Source organism: Mustela putorius, unplaced genomic scaffold, assembly GCF_011764305.1.
Source record: "Mustela putorius furo isolate JIRA1106 unplaced genomic scaffold, ASM1176430v1.1 tig00000460_pilon_pilon_pilon, whole genome shotgun sequence".
In the NCBI taxonomy this organism is placed as follows: domain Eukaryota; kingdom Metazoa; phylum Chordata; class Mammalia; order Carnivora; family Mustelidae; genus Mustela; species Mustela putorius.
This window is the reverse complement of record NW_025421389.1, coordinates 19,256,461-19,282,895: the sequence shown is the minus strand read 5'-3', so window position 1 is coordinate 19,282,895 and position 26,435 is coordinate 19,256,461. Positions and strand designations below refer to the sequence as shown.

The 26,435-nt window shown below is 37.0% G+C and overlaps 1 protein-coding gene across 4 annotated transcripts in view; it reads left to right on the top strand.

Moving 5' to 3' along the window:
- ARHGEF12 (Rho guanine nucleotide exchange factor 12) overlaps positions 1-26,435 on the top strand; it is a 145,963-nt gene that overhangs the window by 77,964 nt on the left and 41,564 nt on the right. For 3 of the 4 annotated variants that reach the window (XM_004750071.3, XM_045080425.1, XM_004750070.3), the window contains 11 exons: positions 4,920-5,018; positions 6,483-6,532; positions 9,180-9,237; positions 11,568-11,746; positions 12,980-13,057; positions 13,249-13,368; positions 14,961-15,101; positions 19,963-20,037; positions 22,289-22,381; positions 24,214-24,324; positions 24,619-24,717. In XM_004750071.3, coding sequence (XP_004750128.1) covers positions 4,920-5,018; positions 6,483-6,532; positions 9,180-9,237; positions 11,568-11,746; positions 12,980-13,057; positions 13,249-13,368; positions 14,961-15,101; positions 19,963-20,037; positions 22,289-22,381; positions 24,214-24,324; positions 24,619-24,717 — 1,103 coding nt within the window. The remainder of the gene's footprint in view (positions 1-4,919; positions 5,019-6,482; positions 6,533-9,179; positions 9,238-11,567; positions 11,747-12,979; positions 13,058-13,248; positions 13,369-14,960; positions 15,102-19,962; positions 20,038-22,288; positions 22,382-24,213; positions 24,325-24,618; positions 24,718-26,435) is intronic. The other variant, XM_004750072.3, reaches the window with a different exon arrangement.

The following is a 26,435-nucleotide window of genomic DNA, read 5'->3' as shown; positions in this document are numbered from 1 at the left end:
GAGTTAGGGCTCCGCTTTTAACTTTCCCTTCTTTCATAAACCATATGGGGCCTGTTATTTGTCCTATACTCTGGTCCTTCGTTAGATACAGCCATTTCCCTACATCTTGGTTGTCGTTTCCTGCCAAGATTTAAGTTCTTAGCGGGCATTAGAGGGCACAGACCTGTAGTGGTTTTGTCTTCCTCACAACACCCACAGACTGCAGTGTTCAATAACTGGTGGACAGATGTTTGATGCAGATTTGCTAAAACAAAAAAGTGGATTTTGTTTTTCAAAAAGGGCATTTCAGTAATGTGATAATTGAGTTCTTGGTGATTTTAGTGTTGGTGTATCAGTGATTTCAGTGTTAGGGATGTGAAAGTTGGAATTTATCCTCTGTGGTGGGTTAAAACAGTTTCTGGTCTATAACAGAAAGGTAGAACATTTCTCTGCAGGGGAAAAAAATCATTTTATTGGCTTTGAATGGGAAGGAACATAATAGATCTAAGCATTTGAAAGACTAGATTTCTGAATTTTGAATGGCATGGTAGCTTAGTTTTTACTTAATTATGACCCCAAATCCAAGTTTATGCAGGTGGCATAGATTCCTAGGACAAAATAGTACCATAAGTTTGAATTACATAGATTCTGAATTGGCTGTATACAGAAGGCATGTTTTCCTTTTGCATTGGTCTAGTTGTTCTTACGATTCTATATGATCTTATATGTCAAAGTACATCAAGTTCTTATATTAGCAGAGTTAGAATAATAATAAATGGACAATATAGTGGGGCTGGGGAGAGGAGAAAGATGAATAGGATATGCACAAAGCTCTTTTTCTGTTCCTCCTTATCCTTTGTTTCTCATTTCCTTTTGATGTAGAATTAAGAGGGAAAGTTATCAGGCTGGACAGTTTTGAATTGTAGAAAACAGGTTTGCAAAATTCTGAAGTAATCCAACTACATTTATTCAATTTTTAGCAGTTTGTTATGATCCTGGGCATACTTGCTCAAATGGACTGTGTCCAGTAACCTACCTCTCTGAGCTTCCATTCATCTCCAGACCCACCAGCTTATCTAATTTTTATTAATTCATGAGCAACTGAAAAAAATTTCCTTCTGTGTCTGAACACTTGCCAGTTCCTAAAATAAGATAGTGAACAATAATGGAGCCCCTACATTCTTGAAGCATATAATCTAGTTAGTGGATAAAAACAAATGGGTATCAATTGGGAATGATAATGTTACTAGGGGAATAAATAGAGGGCACTGTCTCTAAGGGATTACCTAATCTGGTCTGGGTATTGAGGAAGAGCTTTCAAAAGAAGGTGATTTATTTCTTCAGGCCTTCTTGCTATCTCCTGTATTCTAAAGTTGCCTTCTTAGAAGAAGCCCTGCCCATAATATTTTCTTGTTTGTTCCTTCCTCATCCAAAACTAATTTGCTTGTTTGTTAAAACAAAGTTTAGACAAAGGCATAAATAAGGACTGATCCTTTTAAGGAGCATTTGCATTAATGATAGGAGTTGTTTTTTTTTTTTTTTTTAAGATTTTATTTATTTATTTGACAGAGAGAGATCACAAGTAGGCAGAGAGGCAGACAGAGAGAGAGCAGGGAAGCAGGCTCCCTGCTGAGCAGAGAGCCTGATGTGGGGCTCAATCCCAGGACCCTGAGATCATGACCTGAGCCGAAGGCAGAGGCTTAACCCACTGAGCCACCCAGGCGCCCCTAATGATAGGAGTTTAACATAAAAGTGTTTTAATTGATGGAATGGATAGATGAGTAATGTATTCCTGAACAGGAAAATCCAAGGGCATTGTAGTCCTAATCATAATAAAATATTTAACATTTATGAGCCCTTATTTGTGTCAGGCATTAAGCTAAATACTTAATATATATATTATATACAAGTGAAATACACAAATGTAGAGCACGTACGGGGTGAAGAGGCAGAGGGAAAGGGAGAGAGAATCTTGAGCAGATCCCCATAGAACATGGGCCTGACACAGGGCTTGATCTCACAATCCCAAGATCATGACCTGAGCCAAAACCAGGAGTCTCTAATTCTTATATTTATTGTATTATGTACTAAAAATTAATAAAAAAATCTTCTTGATTTTATGTATTCATACCCATTCTAGTTATAGTTTTTCCCAATTACTTGAAGGTTGCAGCATTACCTCAAAGGTTGAATTCTGATAGGTTATCTTTCCTCTGCCCCCATTACCATTTACTATTTGTGGGTGAATTTGCTAATTCAAATACTGTTTGGTGGGGCGCCTGGGTGGCTCAGTGCGTTAAGTGTCTGCCTTCGGCCCGGGTCATGATCCCAGCGTCCTGGGATCGAGCCCCATGTCTGGCTCCTTGCTCAGCGGGGAGCCTGCTTCCTCCTCTCTCTCTATCCCTTCCTGCTGCTCATGCTCTGTTTCTCTCTTTCCCTCTCTCTCAGACAAATAAATAAAATTGTTAAAAAAAAAAAAAACAACAAATACTGTTTGGTGTGTCATAGTCTCTAGAGTTGAGGGCTAACAAATTTTGATGTGAAAAATCAACTTTCTTGAGGTATAATTTACATAAAATAAGATGTAGTCCTTTTAAATGTACAGTTGGATGAATTTTGGCAAAGGAATATACTCTTATATAACCTTTACCTTAATTAAGATATAGAACATTTCCATCACCCCAGAAGGTTCCTTCATGTCTCTTTGTGGTTATTCTCACCCTTCCTCTCCACTTGTCTGTAGGCACTACCCTGCTTTTTGTTACTGTCCTTTAGTTTGCCTCTTCTCCACTGGAATCATATTGTATGGACTCTCTTTTGTATCTGCTTTGCTTAGCATGATGTTTTTGTGATTCATCCATGTTTGTTGCATGTATGAGTTATTCCTCTTTTTCCTTGCTAAGTAGTATTTTATTATAATCGATATATAGCAGTTTGTTCATCTATAATCTGTTGATAGACTTTAGAGTTATTTCTGGTTTTTGGCTCTTAGAAACAAAACTACCATGACTGTGTGTGTAACCAGTCTTTATATAGACATGAGTTTTCATTTTTCTTTAGAGTGAAATTGCTGGGTCCTATGTAAATGTGTACTTACCTTTACAAGAATTTTCTAAACTGTTTTCCAAAATGTTTATACCATTTTACACTCCCACCAGCAATGCATGAGCGTTCCAGTTGCTCCACATCTTTGTCAACATTTGGTATTATAAGTCTTTTTATTTTTAGCCAATCAAGTTAGTGTATAGTGGTTTCTCACTGTGGTTTTAGTTTGCTTTTCCTGATGACTTCAGATGTTGAGCACCTTTGCATATGCTTTTTGGCCATTGAGGTATGTTTCTTTGTACTGCATTTACTCAGATCTTTTGTTCTTTTTTAAGTAATCTTTATGCCCAATGTGCAGTTTGAACTCACAGCCCCAAGATTAGGAGTTACACACTCTAATGACCAAGCCAGCCAGATGCCTCAAAATCTTTTGTTCTTTTTGAAATGAGTCTCCCATTATTGAATCATAGAGTTGTTGTCTTTTCAGTATAATCTAGATACAAGTCCTTTATCATATACTTGAATTATGAATATTTTCTCCCACTTTGTGCCTTGCCTTTTCATTTTCTTATCCGTGTTTTTAGAAGAGCAGGTATTTAAAATTTCGAGTCCAATTTCCTAGTTGTTGTTGTTTTTTTTTTCTTTCATGGTTGCTGCATTTTGCATCCTAAAAGACCTATCCTAATGTCTTGATGATTTTCTCCTGTATTTTCTTATGAAAAGTTGTAGCCTTTGTGTTTAGGTCAATGATTTGCTTTAAGTTAATTTTTTGTGTGGGGTTATGGTTTGTGTTTTCTGTACAATGATCCCCTTACTCCAGGCTTTCATTTGTAGTAGGCTCACAGACTTGTGACATTTCATTAACAGCAAGAAATACATGTATTCATTAATATGTGGTCTTCAACGTAATCCTTTGTTTTGTACATCAGGCTTATTTAAAAGGTCATGCTCTTTGTGTAAAAATTGTTATTTTGAAGAAATTTTTATTTTCAGAACATCAGTATACTTGCATTATTTTACATGTTTTATATATTGATTTTTGGTGAAACACTTAGATTCTGTAAAGCTGAAAGTACTAAATCTCTGGCTAACACAGAGTTCAGGATCTTCAGATCTTGATCTATGATCAAACAGCCCTGGGTACTAATCAGGGTTCTATGATGGGACATTCCTAAACCTTTGGTTGCGGTCTTCTTTCTTTCACCTTGCCCTGACTACTTTTGTTTGCTGTTTGCTAGAAGGAAAACAAAATCTCCTGTAGGAATCAGGTAAGTATGTGAAAGAGAGTTGGTTGAGCTCAAGGGTTCTTTATCTTTCCTACTTTTTTGTCCTTTGTTTATTTTTTCTATGAGCCCAGGTCTTTCTTCTCTGGACTTGTTCTTTCTCTTTTTTGGAAGAGCTCCCATGCTCTTCATGCACCTCCCTTCTTTAGATAGTCTCTTTTTCTAAGAGTGAGATTGGATTTCACTAGGATTTAACCATGGGATGCTTCTAGCCTAACATCCCCAAATGTTTGATTTTCTAGGGCTTGAACACCAGTTAGAGCACCTGAACAGAGGGCAGTGGGGAAGGTTTCATGTTACAAATAGCAGAGATGTGAATAGGCCTTCCGTCTCTCTAATACTTCATCTTTTCCACTTTGCCATAGCTGTTTTTAATCTCAGAGCAATTCCACCCTGCCTCTCCAGTGAGAAACCAATACATTTGACTCTTGGCGATAGTCTCGTATTTGTTTTGTTTATGGGGTTAGTACTCTGGTTTGTGATACCGGTTTCACGTGCCACCATGTGTTTCTCCAGATAGAATGTAGGTCGTTACAGTTCGTTACTAATATGTAATTATGTCTTTTTCTCTCCCATTTTCTCTTCTCTCTTTACCCTGCGGTTCTTATGCAGGTCTTGTTCAGCGCTGTGTGATCATCCAGAAGGATGACAATGGATTTGGGCTGACGGTCAGTGGAGACAATCCAGTCTTCGTACAGTCTGTCAAAGAAGGCAAGGCGTTTCTTAAAATAGTCTTGTCACTTGGGAGCAAAGAGTAAGAAGAGAAAAGCTTAATGTCTATTGCCTAGAATAAAAGAATCATATAGATTGCAGGTCATATGGCCTGTTTTGTTAAATTGGTCTTTAGTGTCCTAGTTATAGGCATGAATTCACCCCAATTGATTTTCTTTGTATGCATTAGAAAGAAACAGTCTTATTACAGTTTTAGAAACTGTTGCTTTATACATCATCTCTCTTAGAGAAGTTTGTGGAATTTTATTTCTTCATGGCACAAGAGGTATTTGTTAGACCAGATTAAAGAAATGGTTATGTGTTCCAAAGCATCCACATTTCACAAAATGACAATAATAATATGTTCTGTTACCATATGTTGAGTACTTTCTTTATATTGGGTGCTGTAATTTGAGGTAGGTATTTTTTATTCCCATTTTACAGGTGATATTGAGGTTTAGAGTGGAAAAAAAAACCCCATAAAATTAATCCATGCATGGTCACACAACTAGAGAGTGGCAAAGGCACGTGTTTTTAACCATTTGGTTACTCTGCCTCTCTTTCAAGAAAATTAGCAGTACAAGACACATGAAAAAGTGCTCCATATCACTCGGCATCAGGGAAATACAAATCAAAACCACAATGAGATATCACCTCACACCAGTCAGAATGGCTAAAATCAACAAGTCAGGAAATGATAGATGCTGGCGAGGATGCGGAGAAAGGGGAACCCTCCTACACTGTTGGTGGGAATGCAAGCTGGTGCAGCCACTCTGGAAAACAGCATGGAGGTTCCTCAAAATGTTGAAAGTAGAACTGCCCTATGACCCAGCAATTGCACTATTGGGTATTTACAAACGTAGTGATCCAAAGGGGCACGTGCACCCGAATGTTTATAGCAGCAATGTCCACAATAGCCAAACTATGGAAAGAACCTAGATGTCCATCAACAGATGAATGGATCAAGAAGATGTGGTATATATACACAATGGAATACTATGCAGCCATCAAAAGAAATGAAATCTTGCCATTTGCGACAACACGGATGGAACTAGAGCGTATCATGCTTAGCGAAATAAGTCAAGAAGAGAAAGACAACTATCATATGATCTCCCTGATATGAGGAAGTGGTGATGCAACATGGGGGCTTAAGTGGGTAGGAGAAGAATCAATGAAACAAGATGGGATTGGGAGGGAGACAAACCATAAGTGACTCTTAATCTCACAAAACAAACTGAGGGTTGCTGGGGGGAGGGGGTTTGGGAGAAGGGGGTGGGATTATGGACATTGGGGAGGGTATGTGCTTTGGTGAGTGCTGTGAAGTGTGTAAACCTGGTGATTCACAGACCTGTACCCCTGGGGATAAAAATATATGTTTATTAAAAAATAATAATAATTTAAAAAAAAGAAAATTAGCAGTACATGCAAATGAATTATGTTTTAAGTAATTAATTTCTTTTACAGATGGAGCAGCCATGCGGGCTGGGGTACAGACAGGTGATCGAATCATCAAGGTAAGGAAAAGACTATTATGGAATTTATTATGGTAGATTTAAAAACAGCATATATTAACCATATTTTATTTTTTTCACTTGAATTCTTATTAAAAGCAGTGCATTGTATGTATTTGTTGACTAAAAATATTCATTTATTTTAAAATTAATATTACTTTTTACTGAAGGGCATAATAAAAGGCATGAATAAATGGAATCATGCGTATTCTTAGATAGGAAAGTAACTCACTGTGATAAAGATCATTTCTCTCTAGTCTTATCTGTTAGTAAGAAAATCTCATCAAAATATATTAATATGTACCCCTGGGGAAAAAATATATGTGTATAAAAAATAAAAAATATATATTTTAATATGACTGGGGAGATGTATCATTATTTGTCAAACTGATGAGTCTTCCAAATGAATTTTACAGAGTTATAAGAATAGCTTAAAAAATGTTATGTATATGGGTATTGTGTGAGATGACATGGTAGGGATTAATTCAAAGCAGGTTGAGGCCTAGGTATAGGCCTATCAGTCTAGAAACAGGCCTTGAATTCTGAATAGTACGAGAAGAGTGGATTGGTCAGTCATTACTCTTGAGATGGTTGAGTAATTTGAATACTTAAAAAATTGAATCATTACATAGGAAAAGGCACAATGAATATGTATTTACAAACAACTATCTGGAAAAAAGTATTTGAAACTTACTATAGAGTAGAATACCTTGTAAAGAGCACTTTTAAATTCCTAAGAGAAGAGTAAATAAATAGCCTAATAGAAAAAAAAGGCAAAGAATTAGGATATGTCTCACCACACTTATAACAAAGAAATAGAAATTAAACTGACAGGTGAAGGGGGGCCTGCGTGGTTCAGTTGGTTAAGTGTCGAACTCATGATTTCAACTCAGGTCATGATTTCTGGGTTGTGAGATTGAGCCCCACTCTGGGCTCTGCATGGCATGGAGTCTGCTTAAGATTCTCTCTCTCCCTTTTCTCTTCTTCCCCTTTTCTCCTTCTCTAAAAAACAAAATAAAATAACATAAAATAAAATAAAATGTAAAAATATATTTGGTTGTCAGAAATTTTAAACATTATTGATTGTATACCTTTGGCATAGTTTTTGTATGGTAAAATGGCTACTCTCATAAACTTGTCAGTATAAATTGGGTAGAATCTATTCGGATATAAATTTGTGAATATGTGTCAAGTGATATATATTTTTTAAAAAATTGTTTCAAGAGAGAGAGCAGGGGAGGGGCAGAGGGAGAGGGAGAGAAGGAGTATCTTGAGCAGGCCCCACCCCCAGCATGGAGCCTGCTGCAGGGCTGGTTCTCATTACCCTGAGACCATGGCTTGAGCTGAAACCAAGAGTCAGACACTTAACTGACTGAGCTACCCGGGTGCCCCCAAATTGTATACTTTTAAAAAGTATATAACCTTTGACCAGCCACTTTGCTTTTAGGAACTTACCTAAGGAAGTAAGTGTACAAATGTGAAGTGATATATGCACAGGGAAATTCATTTCATCTTTATCATATTAAAAATGTGTGGGCATGTCTGGGTAGTACAGTTGGTTAAGCCTCTGACTCTTGGTTTTGGCTCAAGTTGTGATCTCGGTCATGGGATCAAGCCCAGCTAGGCCCCGCGTTCAGTGAGAGTCTGCTTAAAAAGATTCTCTCTCCCTCTAACTCTGTCCCTACCCCCTGCACTCACTCACTCACTCACTCTCTCTCTCAAATTAATTAATAATTATTTTTAAAAATTTGTAAATAATGCAAAAGTGCATAAATAAATGGAGGGCTAGAAAAAGAAATTACATTTCATCTACAGCTGTTAAAAAGAATAGATTAGGTCTGCGTGTGTATCTATACTGAAAGATAACCACATACAACAAAGAAGTATTTATCTGAAGGAAAAAAGGCAGTTATAATGTATATGTCTGTGGTTGTGTATCTGGTGTGTTTATGCTAGAATAGTGTCTCAGAGATTAAACTTTGTGTGTAACATTGATTATCTCTGATCGGCGTGATTAGTATACTTTCACTGCTACCTTAGACACTGATATATTTGACCTTGTAAAAATTAGTATTACTTGAAAAAGAAAAAACTTGAAAAACTAGTATTACTTGAAAAAGAAAAATAACGTTGGTTCCATGTTTGGTATTTTTTCTTAATTTTGTTTAGTGGAGAATTTGGATAACATTTCCTATAATTAGCCTAACTGAAAATTAATTTTCTTTGTAAAGATTGGGTCATGGTTGGAAAACTTCAAGTAAATTGCATATTGTGGAAATATTGTTTTTTTAATCTTTTAAATTGATTTTGACAAATCAGTGAATTTGCAGAGGTCTTTTTTGTTTGCAAGAGCCCTTCACTGTGAAGGACTTGTAAAACCTGTTGCATGGTATCTTTTGTCATTTTTCATGGTAAGTTATAATGTTGTTTAAGTCAAGGCCTTGTTTTGGATTCAAGTTCATTTTCTTGCAGAGTATATCTTATAGAATAGCAATAAAAGTGAATATTGAACCAAATATATACATATTTTAATATCGTTCTCTGTACTATGTTATATTATAATGGGTTGTATTATGTATAATAATTCCTAAAGTCAATATATCTATTCTTAATGGAATGTGTCTGACATGCTATTATCATTTTCTTACAGGTGAATGGAACTCTGGTGACTCATTCAAACCATTTGGAAGTGGTGAAGCTAATCAAATGTAGGTGAATGTTATTCTCAATTTTAATTGGTTTCTGAATCCCTTAAAGCAAGGATCAGAAAACACTTATGTAATAAGCCAGAGAGTGAATATCTTAGGATTTGTGGTTCCTATAGAGCCCGCATTGGGCTCTCTGCTCGGCAGGGAGCCTGCTTCCTCCTCTCTCTCTGCCTGCCTCTCTGCCTACTTGAGATCACTCTGTCAAATAAATAAATAAAATCTTAAAAAAAAAAAAAAAGAAAAAAACAGTCTGTGGGCCAGATTTAGTCTTGGCTGGAGTTCGCTTTAACCTTGCATTAAAGGAAAGTCTGAGGTGAAAAATTTTAATTTACTAATAACTATCTTTTGTTCACTTTATATATGTGGTTGATTATAATATCCTTGTTACTCTTGGTAATATAGAAAGCATATATTTGAAAGAAATGCCTGAGTCATCTGAGGGGGAAGAGATTGAGAATTCAGATGGAATGGCCCAGATAAACTGAAATGGAACTTTAAAAGTCATCTAGCATAGTCATGTTTCCTCAGATAAGTAAATCATTAAATAAAATCCAGGGTAGTGATCTCTTGGAAATCTCCAGAGTTAAGAATTTAGAATCTTCTGGATCAAATTCTTCCATGGTAAACTACAAATAAGAAATAGTTATTTATAGCCAAGGAGAAACACTACTATTTTATTTAATCCTATTTTTGTTTTATAGAGTGGACATCTTTCGAATAATTTCATAAACTGAATTCTTTCTTGGCCATCTTCCTTTTGAACTAAAGCAGCCCCTGAATCCTTTTTACCTTTCCTTCGGAGGGCTTTTACCTTTTACTTTTTGTCAGGGCTCTAAATGGTCCCTGCGATCTCATAGTTCTTCACTTTAGTACTTTTTAAAAAGAAATGGGATGATCAAAATTAGACCCCCATTCTTGAATCAGTTTGATTATTTATGTAATGAGATTGTGTTTTATATATTTTTATGTGCTACATACATATGATGGTTTATGATTATAAATAAGTATATGCCAGATAACTTTTGCAGAGTATAAAAGATAAGATTATTTCTTTAGATTTTTAGGCTATATATTTTACTCATACCAGTAAATTTTGCTCAGAAAAAGTAGATCCTAGCATTATAGCAGATAAGATGCCTTATCCAATATTGAGAGCCTGGCTAAAAACTTAAAGTAACCGCAAAACACTGTGAGCATCCAGAACAGATCTAAATTTGCAGTGCCTCACACCTGTGTACGCTACTTGTGCTGGTCCCTCATGCTCTACTCTGTAATGCATACTCTGGACATAACTGAAGAAGAAAAGGGAAGAAATAGGAAGCTAGTGGAGGCAAGTAAATATAGGTAAAGTTACATACATATATATTTACATATTTTTATATATATATAATTTATACATATATATTATATATATTATAGATATGGGATAAGTAAGGTATAATAGATGACTTTCTGACAGAGCAATACAATTGAAAAACCCTAAAAAGTTTATGTCTCTCAAATTCCCCCAAATCATAGTATTTGTGACCACTAAGTGTAAAAAAAAAAAAAAAAAAAAGACTTAGAACCTCAAACACTGAAATAATTGACAGTGAGTTCCATGGGCAGTTAAATAGGGAGAAAAGTGTGAAATAAACATATTTAGAAATTCTACTGAAAAGTCTTAGAGGGAGATTTTGTCATTCAGAGGTCAGTTATCTAGAAATATCCTTGATTTAGAAAGTCTCCTTTCTTCTCAATGCTAGATAAATAACGAATGTCTGTTGTTGAGTCTTTCTGGTCAGGGTTGGTTTTGCTTTCTGTACTTTATTCCTCCTGTAATATGGCTAGTGAAGTTCTGTCTTCCCCACATTTTAAAAATAACTCACTACTCATTTATTGAATGTTCTTCTCCAATTTTCGTGGGATATTATTTGTCCTACTCATTTTTTAAAGTTGATTTAAAATTCCTTCATGATATTCTGTAAAATAGTTAAGCCCTGCCTAATTAGATTCATCTCAAAATTGAACATAACCATTAGTAGATGGTTGCTGTTAACTCACCCTTCCCTAAATTAAAGAGATTATAAATTTTATTTGCCTTCATGTAATATCTGATCTTATGAGTAGTAATTTGCTATCCAAAAATGGCATTGTTCTTTTAGATTTTGGGGGGAGGTCATAAAAAAGCAGTGACAAGTTGGATTCTTTTTCTGTGGAGCAGTGGTTAGCAGATGATCAAACTTGTTCACATAACTGGATCTTAGAGAACTGTCAAAGAGGAAGTAGAGAAATGCCGTAAGCAAGAGTTTGACAGTGTTATTTTCCTTCCTCTCTCTCCTCGCCACAAGCTGGTTCCTATGTAGCTCTCACTGTTCAGGGACGCCCGCCTGGGTCGCCCCAGATTCCACTCGCCGATTCTGAAGTAGAGCCATCAGTCGTTGGACATATGTCTCCCATCATGACATCCCCTCATTCACCTGGAGCATCTGGGAACATGGAGAGAATTACTAGTCCTGTGCTCATGGGGGTAAGAGGGGGAAAACTCTTAAATGCCTAGTTTATAATGATACCTTTACTTTATATTAAGGGTTTTGCATAAATTTAAGTTCAGAATACTGGAAAATCACTTCCAAATATAAAAAAATTAACATAATAATCTGAAATGATTAGTGTGTTGGGATAGCAGATTGAATTGAGAAATATTTAACACCTGCCATATACAAAACAGGGTGCCATTCACAAAAATAAAATTAAGATACCCTATATTTGAGGTCCTTGGTTATCTTAGAATATATATTTTAAGGGGACGGAGGTTTGTTTATTTGTTTATTGTTGTGTCCCCAGTTGGCCTGTAGTAGATATTTAAACCCTTGTTGTTTGAGATAGAATCAAGAGAATACGAGTAATTACAATATCAAGGCAGAATGTAGGCTTTATGAGGGGAGAACTATTAAGCTCTGTGACAATTCAGAGAAGGGAGGAAGCACATCCGGTTGTAACAAGGAAGGACTTCATGGAAAGCTATGATTTGAATTGAGCCTTTTAAGCAGTAGCATTTAAGCGGTGGCAATGGGGAGGAAAGAAGCCCAGGTAAAAGAAGTAGAATAAAAGTAGAATAAAAGAGAAAGAGCCAAGAAAGCACCAAGTGTCTGGGGGAAGTTCCAGGACTCTTGTTTGGCTGGTGCCTGTTAAGGATTTAAGTAGTGGGAGGTGAGGCTTGAAAAAAGTAAAACTATTTATTTTGAAAAAATCCCAACTACAAAGCTAATTTATATGTAACCAAAGAGATAGTAAGAATCCACTAAAATTTGTGGGGAGGTGGAGTGGGGGGCAGAGGTGATGTGACTGTAGCGGGAGTTGAGCAAGCTAATTAGATCAAGTATTACAGGTTTGTGAAGCTTCTAAGAAGAGATGGTAGAGAGGAGTTAGGGAGCTGTCTTAATATTTCAGGCAGGAAGTGCTGGGAATTTGAGTCATACATGGGGACCGACAGTACAGATCCAAGGGACAGACAGTGTAAGATATTATTCTTGTACTAAGGTGACTTCATTTCTCCAGCTAATATCATTATTTAATGTTTTCTTGAACCTCGTTTAATAAAAGTGAAACAGAAGGGCTGAAATCCCCCTGTAACCTTCCAACTTTGAGCGCTGTGTCTCCCAGCCTGTCTTTGTGACCGCTATTTATTTTAGCTTCGCTTGCTCTGTATTGGTTGGTTGGTTGTTGTTGTTGGTTTGTTTTTTTTTTATCTCTTTTCTAGGAGGAAAACAATGTGGTTCATAACCAGAAAGTAGAAATTCTGAGAAAAATGTTACAGAAAGAACAGGAACGGCTACAGGTACTAAATTAGAAATGGGGCTGTTACAGGCCAGTGAATATGTGAGTGGGCCTAGTAGAGTTGGTATTTGTTGTGACCACAGCCAAGCAGTGTTGTAATCGATGCCATCCGCTCTTTTATTAAGAATGGAATTTTTCTATATTTCCTTGACATAAGTAATTAATTCTCAAAATATTTCTATAACTTTTCAGTTATTGCAGGAAGATTACAACCGAACACCTGCCCAAAGATTGCTAAAAGAGATCCAAGAGGCCAAGAAACACATTCCTCAGCTGCAAGAGCAGTTATCCAAAGCCACAGGCTCTGCTCAGGTAGCATCATTGTTAAAAGTGCTACCCAACTTTTTGCAGGAGATTTTTCTTCTGGGAATGTGTTAAAGAATGTTGCAGTTGCCTTTTTTAAAAGTTATTTTTTTCTAGCATAGGCCGAGAAGATGTCTTGTGTAGCATGTTACAGAAACAATGATGAGCTAAAGAAATGTGGGCTTCTGATTCTTCGTTTGCTCATGATAATCGTATTTCTTTGTTCCACCATCATTTTAAAAGGAATTGAGTGCTTTTGCTTTGATGTGACAAACTACTAAAATGTATTTAGATACATATGTTTACATTTCAAGGCTCATTCTCCCATTTTCAAAGAGAATGGCAGTTATGTTTTTAAGTAGGAACGTAAGATTTTGTAAAATGGCAGGCATTATGCTAAATACAGAGACAAGTATTTTCTCGCTTATCTTCATAGCAACTCCCCAAGATTAGACACTACTGTTGTTTGCCCCCATTTTACATATGCAGTTAGAGAAACTCAGAGATATTAAATAATCTGTCTGAAGTCATGTAACTTAAAAGCAATGGAACTGGAGCTTAGACCTGGTCTGATGAGTTCATAAGCACTTTCACATTCTTAACGACTGTATTTTTCACTGAAATTTTGAACTAGAATTAAATAGAATTTGTTATATCAGTATAAGTTATGGAGATGATGTCTCATTAGAAACTGTAGCCCAACCAGATTTCTATTCTGTAATAATATTCAGGTTAGGGATCTGAAAAGCTCCTTATATCTCATCTTAAAGCAAAATAGACATATCCCTATACCATCTGAAATGGGTAAAAGGTGTTGATTTATTGTGCTCCCTGAGTCTGTGAGTGAAAGCCACAGTTTTGTAGAACTCAAAGGATTCTTTGAGATCATGTAGCCTCATCGGCTTGTTTTAAAGTCAAAAAATCACGTGTTTGAGAAAATTGGAGTCCAAACAGGTTAAATGACTTAGACGAGGTCACACAGCTCTACGGTCTCTTCTGACTTCCTGGTTCAGTGTACTTTCAGTTACACAGTATTTAGTTTTTTCATTACTTTCAATCCCATTAGGTATATGAAATTTTGAGTATTATGCCTCAGTAATGTTGACAGTTTTATGTTATAATTACTGAGTGAAAACGACATTCTTCTTCTCTTCAAACAATAAAAATGTGGTTCCTGGTTTAAAAGCCTGTATTATCTTATAGCACTGTGTCCCAGAATTGGCAGTTTATTGAAATTCTAAAGTGTTGGGAGGCAGTTAACCAGAAGTTCTAGTGTAATAATCTTTACTATAATGGGCAGAATATATAAATTATATAATTTAACCAACTATTTTATATTTTGCTCTATTCAAAAGTTTGAACTCTTTTTCTCCTTGCTTAAATAGCACTTTCCCTGTCTTTAAGATCATGCCATTTTAGAACCACAGAATTAGTAGTTATTTATGCTTTAAATCTCTAGAGGTTTAAGCATTCTTGATCATATCAAACTGGCTAGATTTACCAGTCTCCATTTAGATGACAGTGTAAGTCTGTTTCTTTATGCAATCAGTAATAAAATTTTTATTGTGTTGGTGTGTGTGTGTGTGTCTGATCCGTTTTAGGATGGAGCTGTAGTTACATCCTCCAGGCCTTTAGGTGACCCACTGCCAGTCAGTGAGGCGGAAGCTGATCCTGGTGATGGACTAGGCAGAATTGATTATAGCAGTGGAGACGCTTCTCGGCCCAGTAGTGACAGCGCAGATGTAAGCGTTCTACATCTTGATCTTGTTTTCTTCTTCACAGCTCCTTTCCATATTGGATTTTAAGTTACGTGAATTAGAGGTGTTCTCTTACTACTTTCTTTTTTTTTTTTTAAGATTTTATTTATTTATTTGACAGAGATCACAAGTAGGCAGAGAGGCAGGCAGAGAGAGGGAGGAAGCCAGCTCCCCGCTGAGCAGAGAGCCCGATGCAGGGCTCCATCCCAGGACCCTGAGACCACGACCCGAGCCAAAGGCAAAGGCTTTAACCCACTGAGCCCCCAGGCGCCCCTTACTACTTACTTTTTATCACCCCCACCTTTCATGCAGCAATTTGATGAGCAGAGTTCTGGACACTGTTGCCTGTGAGTTTTCAATTCCAGAGTTCACTTTTTCCCTTAGATACACATTGTCTGTTTCTTTTGAAGAGGTGGAATTTCCCAGCAGGCCTCTTGTTTGTGGGTTGAGAAGTTAATAATGCTAGTGTTTTTTTTTTTTTTTTACTGAACCAAGAGGCCAACTGTTGATATCTTTAAGAGCATGTTAATATTCCATTTGTGGTCAGAGTGACTCAGTCTTGAATCATGGGGCACTTTGCCATTACAAAGAGGAAAAACCTTACTCCTGTTAGATAGACTTGAGTTAGTAACACTTTCTTGATTAACCCTCAGATTGCCAGATGAAGATGGATATTTGTTAGGAAGATCATAAGAAAACATTTCAAGTTGATTATGATGTACCACCGTAGTTGTATGAATACTTAACCAGCTAAGTTCACTGTTGCTTACTCAACAATCCTTTGTAAATAGTATGCAGTAATAGGAATAATGACTTAAAAATAGATCACCTCTTTAAAAGTGAAGAAGATAGTCTAAACCAGGGTTTTGCAACTGTGGATCATGGAATCAATGTAATGGGTTGGGACTAGCATTAAAAAAAGAAAAGAATAGGAAATAGTGCTTTGCAAAATGTAGATAAGGTAAGTGCTACTTCTTGTGACTTTTGTTAGATACACACATGCATGCACCTCTGTATGTTCACATGCTGGTTGACAGTATAAAATTTCTTATTGAAGGTCATGGTAAAAAAAGAATTTGAAAGCTACTGGTCAAGCCATCATTCAGGCCACTTTTTGAGGCTTAGGCCCAATGACTTGGAACTTCATTCAAGGAAAATTGAGGATTTTGGTAGGGGGGAAGGAGATAATGCTAGCAGTCTTATGATTGGATGGGCTGAAGGTTTTAATGAGAAATTTCAATTTTGACTCATGAGAAAAACATTTATTGGGCATACATACCACCTACTGTAATGAGTGTTTTGCATTCCTTGTTTTAGTTAATTCTCATAACAGCCATATGAAGTAGTACTATTGTTAACATAATTTTACAGAGAAAAAAACTATGGCCAAAGGGAGTTAACTAATTTGCTAACTTACCCAGATAATATGTGATCTGTCTACATCTAGCTCTAAACTATCAGTACTCTAAATATAACAAAGGTATTGAGGAGTAGAAATGCATAACATTTTGGGAGAGCAGTGAAAATGTTATGGTGTATTAGGGTTATGAATGAAATGGCTAGAGTTTATCTTAGAAACAAAGGCTTGAGTTCAGGTTGTAAAAGACTTCACATTGTTCTAACAGTACTGTTTTTAGGGCTCCTTTTTGCATTCTCCTTTTAGATTTAGTACTCCTTTTCTCTGTTTTTGTCTCTACCATTAGATAGTTTCTTAAGAGGACAGGGACAGTCTTATTTGACTTTGTCTCCAAAGCCTGGCAGATCCTACAATTAGGAATTCACAATAAATGGTACAGAAGAAAAATTAGAATTTTATCTTATATTTCAAGGACTGTTAGGGTTAGGGTTAGTGGCTTAGAAATATAACTTCATGAAACAGAGTGAATTGGAAAGTGTAGAAATAGACATTCCAATGACTTGAGACTGTTTGAAATATAATTGGTGTTTAATAAGTATTTGAACAGCAGAATGAATGAGAGTTTGGGCTTTATCTCACATGCAGAGGAGAAGCACACTCAGAAACACGTCAGTGTGGAAATGAATTAGAATAAAGAGGGAGATCTGGAAGGACAGAAGACTGCTAGGCTTGATGGGCCCTTAACAAACGTGCACGGAATGGCTCATAAATTAGTTAACCATTATTGACTACCTCCTTTGTGTGCCTCATGCTCTACAGGTAGCTTTTTAAATTCTCCCAATAATATTAAAGAAGCAGTATCACCATTTTATAGATGTGGAGAATGAAGCCAGGTGAATAGTAAACGAATGTTGTGGAAATCCAGGTGAGAGAAAATAACAGTGCTGACGAGGATAGTCACCAACTGCATGACAAACTAGTTTAAGTCCTACAGGCATCTGTTTGAAGCTAAAGATGTGCTGCTTTTAGCTTGTGGATCTCCACATTTCTTCCATGCGTTTCTTCTGCTCACTTTTAAAAAACAGTCTTCTTGTAATGTTTGTGATACCATTATTATTGTAAAGCTCCCTGCTATGCTCTCCTCAGAGAAGACTTTGAAGAACACCCCCACACCCAGTTCTCACAACAGAAGCAGGTTCACCACAGATCATCACCTACAATCTAGAGCCATCTGTCTCTGTGATTTTTGTGAATTCATGGCTAATGTTTTTAAAAACTTACTGTGGAAAAATTTTAAGCCTATTCAAAAATAGAGACGAGCATAACAGTCCCTGCTATGTACCCGATCACCCAACCTCTGAGCTTGACAAGCTCTCCAACTTGTTATGTCTTAGTCCCCCGTTCTTCACACCCTACAGATACCAGAGTATTTTCAAGTAAATCCGAGGTATTATTTTATTAATCTGTGTCTTTAAGAGAAAAGAAGACTTTTTGAAAAATACAGCCATAATAACATTATCATAAAATCAAATTTCTTAACATGCAATTTGATTACCCTAATTGTCTCATAATGATCTTTCTGCAGTTGGTTTATCTGAGTCTGGATCTAGTCAAGGTCTTCAGCCTTTGGTTCATAGTCTTTTAATTTGTTACCTCCTCTTTTTTTTTTTTTCCATGCTATTTTTTTGTGACAGAAACTGGGTAATATGCCCAGTAAAACAAACACATTTTAATTGTATTTTCATGGTGTTGTTTAATGTGTTCATCTCTGTATATTTCCTGAAAGCTATTAGTGAGATCTGGAGTCTCGATCAGATTAAGAGCTGTTGTTTGGCAAGAACAATTCATGGGTGGGACTGTGTACATCCTGTTACATCACATCAGGAGGTGAATGTCTGGTTGTCTTTCTGTGACTGTAGATTTGTTTAAGGTGTTCAGATGATGTCAGCATGGTTCCTACATAATCAACTTTTCCATTAAGCTTTTATGTAACGTTCTTACCAGTCATTGATGATCAAAATGCCTGCATCCATTATTTAATTAGTGGTTTCAAAAGGATGCTATTACAATTTTGTCGTTCCTTATGTATTTACTAGTGGAATTATTTTACAAAGAATTTTCTCTTACTAGCTTTTAGGTTACCCTAAAATATAGCTTATACAGGAAATGCAGGATAGATACTAGATTCTTATCCCTCTATGTATCTGTTTCCAGAGGAGTCAGTACCTTAACACAATCTAGCAGTCACTAATGCGAGGGGCATTGTGTATATACATGTGCATATATATTATATTTGAATTCGTAGACTTTAACATATTTGCTTATTTTGTTGTAGTCCATTGCAGTCATTACTTTTTATTGTTGCTGAAACTATCCCTCTTTTGGGCAGTGGGAGCCCTTTCGGGTTCTCTTCAGTATTCTTTTAACGTGACATCCCAGTAACTTTGGTAGCTTTCTCACTTTTCAGTGTGACAAGATTATTCTAGCTCTGTCTTTTGTATCTCTTGTCCAAGACACAAAGTCCTCCATTTCTCCAGGTGGGGCTTATATTTGAAGCTACTATTGTCTTTACAGTGTGCTGTCTTGGTATATGTATAAAGAGCATGCACCTTCCCTATTGACATTCACACAGAAATCCCCTGTACCTCATTTTCAGCTGCTCTCTGAAGAATGGCTCCTTTGCTTTGCGGTGTTCTTTATCGTCCAGAATTGAAGTTCTGCACATGATATTGTTGCTGGTTTATATTAGGACATCCCAAACATACCATACAAATTTTATAGGAATCCACAAATCACTTTCACATGATACTCACAGAAACATAAGCAGAGGCTTAATTTTATTCATATAAATAGGCAAGAATGCTTTTAAGTTGCATAGAAAGAAGAGTTGGTTGGAGCGCCTGGGTGGCTCAGTGGGTTAAGCATCTGCCTTTGACTCAGGTCATGATCTCAGGGTCCTGGGATTGAGCCCCACATTGGGTTCTTTGCTCAGCAGGGAGCCTGCTTCCCCCTCTTCTCTGCCTGCCTCTCTGCCTACTTGTGCTCTCCCTCTCTCTCTCCCTGTCAAATAAATAAATAAAATCTTCAAAAAAAAAAAAAAAAGGAAAAAAAAGGAAGAAGAGTTGGGAGCAGAGGGGTTTGAAAGAGCTGGATAAAGACAGAGTTTGACTTTGACATAATGAGTTTGAGGTACATAATAAATCTGGTTAGGATTACTTGGTAGAAATTAGCCCACAGGCCTGGAGACAAAGTACAACTATTCTCTTAGTGTGATGCTATTTATCAACATGAGATTAAAACAACTGAGAGAGTATGTGTCTTGCCAAAGTCAGGAGAACAGATAGTAGAGCCAGGTATTTAGAAAGATATTTAGTGGTTTCAAATACAAATGTGAAATTCAGAACCCTATTTTTTTCACCCTATTTTTCCTTATCCCTTTTTGGTGAGCCTGTTGAAATGAACTGAATGTTTTCTTTTTTTTTTTTTAAGAGTCCCAAGAGTTCCCTGAAGGAGAGGATTTGTCTAGAGGAAAACCCAGAGAAGAGTGAAGCGATTCAGGACCCTGTGAGTATGAAATCCATGAAATGGTGGTGCTTTCTTCCACTGTCGTCCTACTTCAGTGACAGACACACCTGATATTTGTGGGTTGGGAGAGAAAAGCTTAAACTTATTAATAAAGAGTTGGTAAATGGAGAGAGCTACTCCATGGTATTTGATTGGCTTTAATGTTATTTTATTTATTATAGTAAAATACACATAAAATTTACCTTTTTGTAATTTTTGAGTATACAGGTTTAGTCATTAAGTTATATTGTCACTGTTGCGCAGCGTTGCCATATCTTTCTCCAGAGCTTTCTTCTCTACTCCAACTCAAACTCAGTAGCCATTCAGCACTGCCTCCCCACTATCTTCAGGACTGGGCCACCACCATTTATTGTAAATTTGACTACTTTTGAGGACCACATATGAGAAGCATCATATATGTGTTTATCCTTTTGTGACTGGCTTATTTCATTTAGCATCATGTCCTCAAGGTTCACCCATGTCATAACTTGTACCAGAATTTCCTTCTTTTTTTAAGGCTGATAATTATCCACTGTATGTATAGACCATGTTTTGCTTATCCACTCATCTGTCGGTGGACACTTGGGTTGTCTCCACCTTTTGGCTCTTGTGAATAGTGCCGCTATGACCATGGGCGTACAGTATCTGTTTAGGTTCTTTTAGTTCTTTCGGGTATTTATTCAGAACTGAAATTGTTGGATTTTGCATATTCTTAAGTAAATACTTTTTAGCATTTTGATTTTGTTTTTTACTTAGATTTGTATCAGGTTTTATAGTAAGAGATTTAACAGCATATCGTGACCCATCCGTTATTTGCTACATAAGGACTATTGAAAAATCAGAGACATCGGAACAGCTATAAATCAAAAGTTGTCTGAAACCACTCTAAACACATTTATCTTGTTTTACCATTTTCTTAAAAAAAAAAAAAAAAGACTAAAGCCTGAGGTTCAAAAAACAAGTAGTAAAAAAAGCAGAAGCAAGTTTAGAAGATGCAGATACAGAGACTGCACTACACTTCAGGAGGGGAGACCACAGCTACGGAGTATTTTGTTTATAACTGGATCGGTGTGCATAGCTTCAGCTAAAAGCTCTCTCCAGATGACCTCCGAATCAGGAGAGCCCCGTTCTCCTTGCTCAGCCCGACATCTTGCATCAGCCATTGTCAGCTTTGAGCTGAGCTCACTCTTTCCCTAGATCTTCCCAAATTTGTATTTCTCTTCTTACTGCATGGCCTTTGATTTTAATATTTGTGATCTTTAGCCATCCCGTATTTTTTTCTGTTATATGCGTTAATGCCCTCACACCAGCATTTTCAGGCTAACTCCAACTTCGTAAATGAGCTGACAAGTGGATGAGCTGTTGCATGGGAGGGAGATCTGCCAGCCTACAATTTATGTTTGCAATTTTGGTTCTTTGTTTCTCTACAAAATGATTTTAATTTTGTGTGATTACTTGGAAATTGTGTTGCATTACGCCAGCGATTTTCAACCAGGAGTGATTTTGTCCCTCAGGGAGCATTTGGCAGTGTATGGAAACATTTTTTATTGTCATGACTGGGAGGCTGCCACTGGCACGGAGTGGGTGGGTAGAGACCCAAGATGCTGCTCAACATTGTACAATGCACAGGACAGCCCCCACAACAGAGAATGATCCAGCCCAAAATGTCAGCAGTGCCAGAGTTGAGAAACCCTGCATTATACACTTACGAAAATGAGTTGAAGAGGAAAAAACAGGGTTCAGGGACAGCTTTCAATTATGCGATGTTAATAGAAGTCTTTGTATTAACCTCTCTCCTCACTTCGTCTTACCATTTTTACTCTCGTTTTTCGTTTGTCCTGTGGTCTTCATTCACTTTTCTTACTCTGTCTCTTTAGAATTGTAATTATTTATGTAAAGCAACTTTCTGCCTGTGACAAGGTTTATATGAAATGAATGGAGTAACACAGAGTGATTAGAATGAGATATCCAGGAGTGTAGTGAGCAAAAGGTGTTAATTATTTCCAGAGGAAATGTTGTTTTTTTTTTCCCCTCTCCAAGGAACAGTCAATACTGTTGTGGTTTTCTTTGCTAAAGTGATTCATTGCCTTGAAAATCTGAGAACCACTTCTTTGAAAATAAAGCACTTAAAGAAAATAAATAAAAAGGAATCCATTTTACTGAACCATTTCCTTTTGATGATTTGGCTTCATTCTTTCTCTGATTTGACCAACAGATAATTTTTCTGTTCTTTTTCTCTAAATGTTACCAGGATACTCAGTCACTCATCGGGAGTCCCTCTCCCCGTGTAGCGCCTCATATTATTGGAGCAGAGGATGATGATTTCGGCACTGAACATGAACAGGTGATGACACTTTTTTCTAAAACACAGATTGTTAATTCTTCAACGTGTTTGATTTGTTGTGAAAATGAATGCTTTTTGGAGAATGAAATTCTGTTTTTAAAGATTTAAGGCCATGTCTTAGAACTAAGATTGTTTTATTGCTTGGATTGTTTATTTTAACTTTGACCAGTAGAAATGACTTCACTTTTAAAGGTGATAAGGAGTGATTGACTTACACTTAAGTACTGCATTTTGGGAGAGGGAGTATAATTGTAAATGTATATTCTTTTGGTTTAAAATTCCTGTTGTTTATTGATGGCGCACAGCAGTATGAGTGGCTTGATTCTTGTACTTGTAACCCCTAGTCTTGCTAATAAATAATGAAGTCACTTACTATTTCTGGGGCTTTTTAAAATAACTTTTTGGGATTTTCTACATAGATTTATTTCCTTGTTTACTTTGTTTGTTTCCAGTTTGTTTATCTTTTATTTCTTGTGCTTACCTTGATTGCACTGGTTAGGACTTCCACTGTGAAATTGAATTGGAGTGGTGAGGCAGGACATTCTTGTCCAATTTCTGACCTTGGAGAGAAAGATACTTCATTTTTCATCATTAAGTGAGATGTTAGTGATAGGTATTTTGTAGATGCTTTTTATTAGGTTATAGAAATTTACTTTTCTATTTCTGGTTGAGAGTTTCCATCATGAATGGATGTTGAACTTTGTTGAATGATTGAGATGATCATGTGGCTCTTTTTTTTTTAATTTATTTTCTTAACATGGTAAATTACGTTGATTGATATTAGCATGTGAAACCAGCTTTGCATCCCTGAGATAAACCACAGTTGGTCGTAATGTATCTTCCTTTTTATGTGTTGTTGGATTCAACTTGCTATTATTTTGCTGATAATTTTTATATTGGTTTTAATGGGGGATATTGGTTTGTCGTTTTCTTTTTTTACACTGTCTTTGGTTTTGATATTTGGGTAATGCTGGCCCCCCCTTCTTTTTTGGGGGGGATTTCATTTATTTAGAAAAATAGCGAGAGTTGGTGAGAGGGACACAGGAAGGGGGAGAGAGAGCATCCCAAGAAGAACCCCACCCCCAACCCCCCCGTCCCCAGCACAGGGCCTGGTGCTGGGTTCAGTCCCACTACCCTGAGATCATGACTTGAGCTGAAATCGAGAGTCAGACACTTAACCAGCTGAACCACCCAGGTGCCCCTAATGCCAGCCTCTTAAAATGACCTGAAAAGTGTTCCCTCTTCTTGTATTTCCTGAAAGAGATTGTGAAGAATTGGTATCATTTGTTTAGATTAACTTTCTTCTCTAATTTATTTAGAGATGTGAGAACTTAAGTGGAAATTGTCATTCAAGGTTACTTTAGGTTTAACTAGTAGTTTCTGTACTTGCTGTCATTAGGGAGCATACAGTGCTTCTCAGAGTCGTCTTTCTTTAAATTATACACCTCCATGTCATACCATTTCTGCATTAGCTCAAAAGAAAAGGAAGATGTTTATTTCATTAATAGGCAGAAAACCTCCCGTTTCTTTTTTAGAAGTGTCGTTGATGCTGGTGTTTGCATCCTGATATACAGACATCTGAGCTTCTCCATCATCGTCTTCTAAACTTGCGTTCTCCTAAGATAGTCTCTCTTCCAACCTATTTCTAAGAGGCTATTAATTTTCAGGGGAAGAGATTCCATAAGGCTGTGTGCTAATATGTTCCTGTGGAATTTTAAAATCTTGAGTTTTTTAGGGTAGGTCAGTTTGGGTAGTTGTGTTTAACTGAGCTTAACCTTACATTTTGCACCTGTGTGGTAGAGTTCTTGATGTATGCTTACTTCCTCTTCTAGATCAATGGGCAGTGCAGCTGTTTCCAGAGCATCGAACTGCTGAAATCTCGCCCTGCTCACCTGGCTGTTTTCTTACACCATGTGGTCTCACAGTTTGACCCCGCTACACTGGTAACGTTTTCCATTGTTTAGCCGGTTCAGAGTTCTTACACTGATTCTCACACCATAAAACCTCTCACTTTTGCAAGATGAGTTTCTAAACATATCAGGATAGATACGTAAGATAGATAAAATGCAATTAATTTATTTTTTTAAAAACTTACTATATTTTTAAAAAACATGGTAATGATGACATTCCTTATAGTGGCCTACTTGTTGGAAACTTTCCTACTTGAAGATCTAGCAGGTGACATTTTTCATGATTTCTCCCTTTTTCTCTCTTTTCCATTTCTTCCTATACTACAGCTCTGTTATCTCTATTCAGACCTATATAAGCAGACCAATTCCAAGGAGACTCGTCGTGTCTTCCTTGAGTTTCATCAGTTCTTCCTGGATCGATCCGCAGTAAGTTACCAATTAATACACAGTCTTTGCTGTGGTGCATTGAGTTATTGAACTCCTACTTCCAGTCTTCCTTCCCCTGGTTTTGGACTTTACTGTTTTGGACTTTCTGATGTTTATACTGTATCTTAGTTACTGATTACTCTTGACCGATACTTTCATCATTTCTAAATGAGTTGCAGACTACGCTTTCTCACAGTAGGTGTTAGGGGTTATGTATGTATATGTGTGTGTATATATATGTGTTGTGTATATATATGTGTGTGTGTATGTATATATATATATATATATATATGTAGGGGTTTATACGTGTGCATAATGAAGAGAGTGCAAAAGAGAACACAAATGATATGCATACAAATGTGTTAGGATCCAAAGGCTAATACTTGCATAATGAACTCCGGTTGACCTCTTTGAAGTTTGAGGCACAAGTTTAACTAAAAAGTGGTAGAAAAGATCTTACATAATTGGTAATAGTTTTTTATTTTACCAGGAGAAATCTTTATAAGGTTTTTAAACTACTGAGTGTCATTATTCTTAGCTTTGCTATAGGGTAAGTCACAACCCTTAATGCTCCCTGGGCCTACCGCGGCTTCACTTCTCTCTGATGACCCACCTTCCCTCTCCTGGAACCTCATCGCTTCCTCTCCTGTCGCTTCTCAGCAGAGGACCTTGCAGTTTCTATGAGAAATTTGAAGTTTCTGTAGAAGAACTTCTACCACATATACCCCCTGGCCTCATCACCCTCTGCGCTCTGGCCTTTCTCCTGAGGCTGGGGAGAGCTTGCCTTCTTTTCTCCAAGGCCTGCTCTCCCCTGCCCTTCACCTGGGTTGTATTTCCTTCTGCTTGCTCAGCTACAGGATCCAAGCATTTGTCATCCTTCCCTCAAGCATCGGCAATTTTTTGTTTTTTTGCGGAATTGTTCACATTAGCATGCAAACATCGTGAGTTTACCTAAAACAGACAAACACAGAAACAGTCTGGCTCCACTCCTCCCTCCAGCTCTTGCCCCATTTTCATTGATTTCCTTTACGAAGTTGCCTCCATTCCTCCCCAAGGTGGAATACACTCACCTTCTCAGGGAGGCCGGCCCTGGCTAGCCGCTGTGAAGTTTTACCCCTTCTCTTTCCATCACCTTTACTGTGTTATTTTTGTCCATAGAACTTTTATTTCTGTATTTATTTTGCCTCTGTCCCTGCTCTTCGGCCCTGAATATAAAGCTCCCCTGAGGGCAGATATTTTTGTTCTGTTTGTTCATTGCTGTTTCTCCAACATGGAATAGATCTGGTACAGACTGATCACTCAGATGTTTATTAAGTGAATTCATTAGGGTTCTGATTATATTGCCATTATTTAAACTATTACACATTATACTTAAGATAATTTACTTCATGGGGGCGCCTGGGTGGCTCAGTGGGTTAAGCCTCTGCCTTCAGCTTGGGTCATGATCCCAGGGTCCTGGGATCGAGCCCCACATCGGGCTCTCTGCTCAGTGTGGAGCCTGCTTCCCCCTCTCTCTCTGCCTGCTTTTCTGCCTACTTGTGATCTCTGTCTGTCAAATAAATAAATAAAATCTTTAAAAAAAAAAAAAGATAATTTACTTCATGGAAAAAGGACCATATATTGAAATATGTTTGACTTTTATATTCCTTTTTTTTTTAATTGAAGTACCATTGACATTCAGTATTTTATTAGTTTCAGGTGTACAACATAGTAATTCA